Genomic DNA, 6,931 nt, shown 5'->3' on the forward strand with positions numbered 1-6,931 from the left:
AGTACTCGTGCAGGAGAGGGGACCCTCGAGACCGACCTCTTGGGAACCAACTTCGCCCTGGGGGAAGTCACCACGAAGTCCACTCCTCTCTTTCTCTTCAGCGTAGGAGAGACAGCCGCTGGTTTGTTACCCTGGCCGGCGAGTGCTGGTTTCATAACCCTCACTAACGCCCGTGCCAGCGGACCAAACCAAGTCTGCTGCTCAAAGGACACAGAGTCCGAAATCCTCGCTAAGGTGAAAGGGATCGGGCGATCCTTTGGAGTGGACACGACGGTACCTGCCTGAAAAGAAGGTGGGGAAGAATGCTGTAATGACCTGTCCTCGTCCTGCAATACCAACCTGTGCTTGGATGGAGGTGATCCCGAGTGCCGTCTAGGAGCACGCGTCCCTGCTGCTACCACCGGCTGTGGAATTCGCCGCGAACTATGGTCGCGCGAGGGTGAACGGTCGCGCAAAGGCGAATGGTTGCGCGGGTGATCGCGCGGGCGCACAGGCGAGCGGTCGCGCGGGCGCGCAGGCGAGCGGTCGCGCGGGCGCGCAGGCGAGCGATCGCGCGGGCGCGCAGGCGAGCGATCACGCGGGCGCGCAGGCGAGTGGGCGTGAGGGTGGGCAGGTAAATGAACACGTGTCCGAGGCGACGAACGCAAGCGATGGCGCGACGGCGAGGGATCGTGCTGCCGCGTAGGTGAAGAAGATCGCTGGCGATAATGATCACGTGATGGTAAGCGATGGCGAGCAGCATGTGAAGGTGAATGATTGCGCGCAAGAGGGCGATCGTTCAGGGTTGTGCGATGAGGAGCAGCATGCGTAAGCGGGCGATCGTTCAGGGTTGTGCGATGGCGAGCAGCATGCGCAGGTGAATGATCGCGTGAAAGGGTGCGATGGTGATCAGCATCCGCAGGAAGGCGATCGTTCAGGGTTGTGCGATGAGGAGCAGCATGCGTTAGCGGGCGATCGTGCAGGGTTGTGCGATGGCGAGCAGCATGCGCAGGTGAATGATCGCGTGAAAGGGTGCGATGGTGATCAGCATCCGCAGGAGGGCGATCGTTCAGGGTATTGCGATGAGGAGCAGCATGCGAAAGCGGGCGATCGTGCAGGGTTGTGCGATGGCGAGCAGCATGCGTAAGCGGGCGATCGTGCAGGGTTGTGCGATGGTGATCAGCATCCGCAGGAGGGCGATCGTTCAGGGTATTGCGATGAGGAGCAGCATGCGTAAGCGGGCGATCATGCAGGTTCGTGCGATGGCGGGCAGCATGTGAAGGTGATCGCTGGCGAACTGGTGATCGCTGGCGAGCTGGTGATTGCTGGCGAGCTGGTGATCGCTGGCGAGCTGGTGATCGCTGGCGAGCAGAAGGTCGACGCGTGTCCTGTGAGAGGATAGGTTCACGAGCAGGAACGGGAAGATCGCTGGCGCGTTGGCGAACATGTGTTTCTGACACACGCGCAGCACGATGTTGCGTAGCCACAGGACCAGGTGGATGGTGAGCAGGGAGTTCAGCAGGAACTAAAGGGTGGTCAGAGACCGCAGGGCGATGGTCCTCAAATGAGCGCTGACGCTCGGAAGAGAGCTGACGAGCAGGAGAGCGCTGGCGAGGGGGGCGAACCTCAGGAGAGAGCCGACGAGCAGGTGAGCGTCGGCGAGCAGGAGAGTCTTGGCGAGCAGGAGATCGTCGACGAGCAGGAGATCGCTGGCGAGCAGGAGAGCGCTTGTGCGCTGGCCCTGCTCGCGTAAGGGAAGAATCCCTTAGCCCCGAAGGGACCGTTGCCCGTCGGGTGACGAGTTCTCCAGAAGGCGAAGATCCGGCAGGAGATGGAGAGCGGTCCGCAGAGAGGTTCAAGGAGGGCGGAGTAGTCGGTTGAGGCTGACGAGGAGAGTCCCCCCCGGAGGACGAAGACCCAAAAAGGCGCCTCTTAGTCCCCCTGTAAGGGGAAGGGAGGCCCTTGTGGCGTAGAGGGCGGTGAGCCTTACGGCGGAGGCGGCCTCGGGGGAGATCGTCGGGACCATCGGTCCTCCGAAGGGGAGTCTCCTTCAAAACACTTCCCTCAGAAGGAAGCTGGGCAGCCGTCGAGACCGAAGGACTCACTTCCCCCTTCGAAGGATGCACGGAAGGAGGAGGAGAGCCTAGAGCACCATCACCAGCAACAGCACCTGCGTCGGAAGGCCCAGCCACGTCGGAGGCCTCTGTCACCACGACGTCGACAATAGACAGAGGGTCTACCTCCGCTACCACCGGCGACTGTTTAACAGCGGCCCCCAACGAGACAAGGTCAATAAGAGCGACCCTGGAGGGCAAGCCCTTAAGCCCCAGGGACGACCAAATCTGCAACAGATCATCACTGGATAAAGTATTATTATCAATAACCTCCCCCGGAGGAGGAGGGGGAACCGCCTCGCTATGGGAGGCGACGCCCTCTCCCCCCACCGAAGGTAGGGAAACAGAACAAGGGCCTGCGCTCCCACTCGGACGACTCTCCTTAGGAGGCGGACGAGGGGGAGCTTCGGAGGAGGTTTGGGCGGCGGAAGAAGAGTCCCGAGAACCTTCCTCCTTCAAGGCTAACCCCGGAGGAGAACGGTCTCTCTTGGACTTCTTCTTACGCCGACGGCCAAACCTCTCCCACTGGGAGGCAGACCACTCCCTACACTCACGGCACATGTTATCCTGGTCGCACCGTCGGCCCCGACATTGAGGGCAGAGGGTGTGAGGATCCGTAATCACGTCCGACATGAAAGTCCCACAAGGACGGCCGGCAACTCCAGGGCATGTCCGCATATTAAATAAAAGAAAATAACTGAAGGTCAACTTCCAACCAATCACACAAGCTGTAAAGAAAAAGAAGAAAATTAAAGGCTGTCACGAAGGCGATGAACAGACACGTCTGATCACCGCCGAGCCAAAAGTGAATTGAAGCAAGTCACCGGTGTGTGGAGGGGGGAGGGGTAGCAAGCTACCCTTCCCCACCCCCCGCTAACTAGCGCGGGGGTAATTAACCCTCGTTAAAAACTATTGGCTCGTCATTTCAGCTGCGCTAAAAGTAAACCCTTTGTAAATAGCGTGGTTTGTATTTCGGTTACGGAACAAATCATAATTAATTATGTTATGTCATATTGATTGGTTAATTTTTGTATTTCCAGATGGAATTCTAATGTCAAAGTACACATATTCTAGAGCAATGGCGAATAAACATTCACTGGAACCAGTCAAAAACAAAACCCATCCTTCCCCGGGCCCTAACTAAAACTAAACTGGAGTGCCCTACCCTATTGGAGAGAGGAGAGATTTTTCCTCTGCACTTACTTAAACTGACATACGGCAACATATTTCAACACATCGAACATCATGTACCTGAATGATGCATGGGTAAGGTAAATCGAGGGGAGATCAAGTGAGGAAATTATTTGTTTGCATTACTGTACTTGAAAATTAATCCTTTGCGGAAAAACTGCATAACGGGTAGGCCTTCAGCACGAAGAGTCGTTTCAATAAAGGTACATATGTCGTCTCTGCATGGAAATGGAAGAAAGAACTTCAAAACAAACTCTAAGGAGGCTCCCCTAAGGAGGCTTCACTGTTGATTCTAACCTACTCTTGTCTGTTTTCATCTTATATATGACAGATTTATTCTAATATTGTTACTATTCTTAAAGTATTTTATTTTAATTCTTAATTCCTTTTCTTATAGTTTATTTATTTCCTTTCCTCACTGTGTTATTTTTCCCTGTTGGAGCCCTTGGGCTTATAGAATCCTGCATTTCCAACTACGGTTATAGCTTAGCAAGCAATAATAATAATACTGTCACCTAATATTCGTAAACTAATTTATACCTACTCCATTAAATAATTATGCGGTAAAGAATAAACATTTGTAAAAATACCCCTTATATTATTTTTGTTTTGGTCGCCATGACAGAAGACACCGAGAACAGTTCATAAAATTCCCGACAGGTAGTTCGCCTGCTCAAACTTTGATTTCTCATTTTCTGTATTATTATTTCCACTACCCAATATCCTACCTCTACAGTTCCTATACAAGCTCCAGCCTTTTTAATACATCTGCCTATTACATCACATGTTGGAAACAATTCTTATTTGACTTTTATTCAAGAAAGATATTTGTTACGTATCAACAGCATCCAAAACAAGTGATCATTTCATTTTATAAGGAAATAAGAAGTGTTACTGGTGTGTTTATTGTGGTTTTGATGTCATTAATTGTCAGGAATAGGTACTTTTCTAGCTTTAGTCCTGTCTGATCGATGAAGCCGGTTGGGATAGTAACAGGTTTGAGACTGTCTTCATGTAAGCTAAGGATACTTTTTTCTAAAGTAAGCAGTTTAGGCTAGGTGGGGAACCTTAGGTTAGGTGGTGATTTTGTTTGTTATCCCTTTGAAATGTGGTTTTCAAGCAGAATTTCTTACGTTCCACTGATTAAGATCCGTACCTTCCATTCTCTCTATGTAAAACATTAGAACATTTTGACACTAAGTGGACCCTAAAGACAAAATATTTATCCGTTAAATTCGCTGTAGTCCAATATTCCTATGATGGTTAAAATGGTTTACAACTATTGGTATTTTTGTAGTGAATTACAGGGCAATGTAACCTAGGAAAAAAACTACTGTTTCTTATAGAAAAAATTACGCTCTCTTAAAAAATGACACTCGTTTCCGTCGCAAATGAATAGTTTCAGAAATATATATACATCTATATCCTACGATAATGGGGGACCCCCAGTGGGAACTCGGGGTTTTGGGTGGGGAAAACGATATATAATTGTTTTCCTGTAGTAAATAACGTGAATTAACCGAATTTGATGTTCATTTCAATCGGAAACAAACAGATCAACCAATTCGGATAACTTTGAGCTGCACGGTGTCACTTCTCTTACTAACGAACGATAACATTAGCAACGTTAGCAATAATACACAGTGTTACCAACGTTGACGTATGGTACACCGAGTTACCAACGGCACGCTGACATTACTAACGATAGTAATGACAGATATTTCCATACGTATTTTAAATAATTTCTCCATATAAGTTTTACTCAATATAAAAAAAGTACAAAAAGGGCACAGAACCTGACAAACCCACCTAACCTAGCCTAGTAGTATGACAGGTCACAAAATAACATTTGATCTACATCGGACGTTGGCAGCACTGGTTACTGTATTTTTTCTTGACACAATCTTTGTAACGGCGCCTCCAAAGTTTATCCAGATATACTGTTTTGTATTTTCCTCCGGTTATTATAATTTCAAGAAGGTAATGTTTAGAGAAGAAAAGGCTTGTTTTACGTTTATATATCGAATCCCCAGTATGTTTTCCCCACCCAAAACCCCGAGTTCCCACTGGGGGTCCCCCATTATTGGAGGATATAGATGTACATATATTTTTGAAACTATTAATTTGTGACGGGAACGAGTGTCATTTTCGAAGAGCGTAATTTTTTCTATAGTAGTTGTTTTCCTAGGTTACATTGCCCTGTAATACACTACAATGAAACCCAAATATTAAAACCGGATTACATTAAGTATGGTGTGACCCCCAATGGGATGTTCCCTGTTTATTGCTGGTCATTTTGTCTTAAGAATCGAGCCTAGAATCTCAGATTAATAGAACACCTTAGGCACTAAATTACCTTACGAGAACCTTTGAACCTTGCCTCAATAAACAAAATAATCGGAAAGGGGTGTATGTTTGATAGCAGTCACCTGTATGTATCATTATGTTGTCTAACTTAAAATATGGCAGTGTAAGGGGGTCGCAGGGGGATGTAAGCCCCCCGTTAGGTAAGTAGGTAAGGACACGGCTTGTAGGTTAGGTTAGGGTGGAAAGTTTAGGTTAGTTGATGTCCATTTGTAATGAGTGTGAGGAACTGGCCGCTGATATACAAAGGCTCCATCGGAAACTGAGCCAAACTCCTTTCGATCCTATGCTAAAACATAACAGTGAAATGGAAATCACATGACTAATATCTATTTAAGCTTCGTCACTGACAGTACGGCATCATTTTTTTTCTCTTTGCTTATTCAAAACATTTTTGTACCTTTCATTCAGCCACATCAACAAAAGGGTTCCATGGCCCTTGATGCAGCAAGCAATTTCATCAGTTACAATTATAGTACCTGATACCTATTCAAGACAATCAGAATGATCCGTACCACATAACTACAGACATTAAACAATAACTCATTATTACCACTCGAGTCGTTTGTCCATTTGTACAATAGTCCTTCCATTTGGTGAATTAACGTATGCAATAGGCTTGAGGTTAGTGTTCAGTTATTTTTTATTGTTATTGTTGTTGGGCGGAGGGATTCGCCTTTCCATCGGCACCTTCTTGGTGTTCTTCTTTCTTCTAATTCTTTTATTTTCTTTTATTTTTTTCCACGTTTGATTAATATATTCTTTTCTTTTCTCTATTACTTCTTTTTTTTAACAGCACGTTTCCTATTATCTTCTGGTCTGGTTCTGGGGTGAGGCACAGCCTTTACAACGGCGCCTCTAACGCTTATCTTCTTGTACTGTTTTGTCTTTCTTCCACATTATGTTTAATACTTCTTTTTTCTTTTCTATATTTGTTTCACTAAATAAAAATAATCCTACTATTTTCTTTGGGTCTTCGTCGTATGGTTGTTGTAGCTCAATCACTTTATTCCTTTCTTTTTCTATATTCCTGGCAAAATAACAAAAAATGTATCAAATCTTCCTCCTAATTTTCACAAATATTACAGTTTACATTCCCTCCATTGTGTCTATTTACAATATTTAGTTTTAACGTATTAGTTCTTGCTCTAAAAGATATCACTGAAGCAAATGTATTGTCATAAATTAACTCCTCTTTAATTTCTTTCTTCCACGTTCTATATATTTCCAAGCTCACTTTACTTTCTATTTCTTCTTTCCACTTTTCAGTATCCCACTTTCTG

At 46.5% G+C, this 6,931-nt stretch overlaps 1 protein-coding gene across 2 annotated transcripts in view; it reads right to left on the bottom strand.

The window, feature by feature from the left end:
- Nucleotides 1–6,475, bottom strand: part of LOC137641566 (pleckstrin homology domain-containing family A member 8-like) — a 179,607-nt gene extending 173,132 nt beyond the window's left edge. The window contains exon 1 of one of the 2 annotated variants that reach the window (XM_068374254.1): nucleotides 6,202–6,472. In XM_068374254.1, the coding sequence (XP_068230355.1) occupies nucleotides 6,202–6,241 (40 nt within the window). In that variant the 5' untranslated portion in view covers nucleotides 6,242–6,472. Of the gene's footprint in view, nucleotides 1–6,201 lie in introns of both variants that reach the window. The other variant, XM_068374253.1, reaches the window with a different exon arrangement.
- Between the last annotated feature and the right edge of the window lie 456 nt (nucleotides 6,476–6,931).

The sequence above is a fragment of the Palaemon carinicauda genome, chromosome 5 (genome assembly GCF_036898095.1).
Source record: "Palaemon carinicauda isolate YSFRI2023 chromosome 5, ASM3689809v2, whole genome shotgun sequence".
Lineage (NCBI taxonomy): Eukaryota > Metazoa > Arthropoda > Malacostraca > Decapoda > Palaemonidae > Palaemon > Palaemon carinicauda.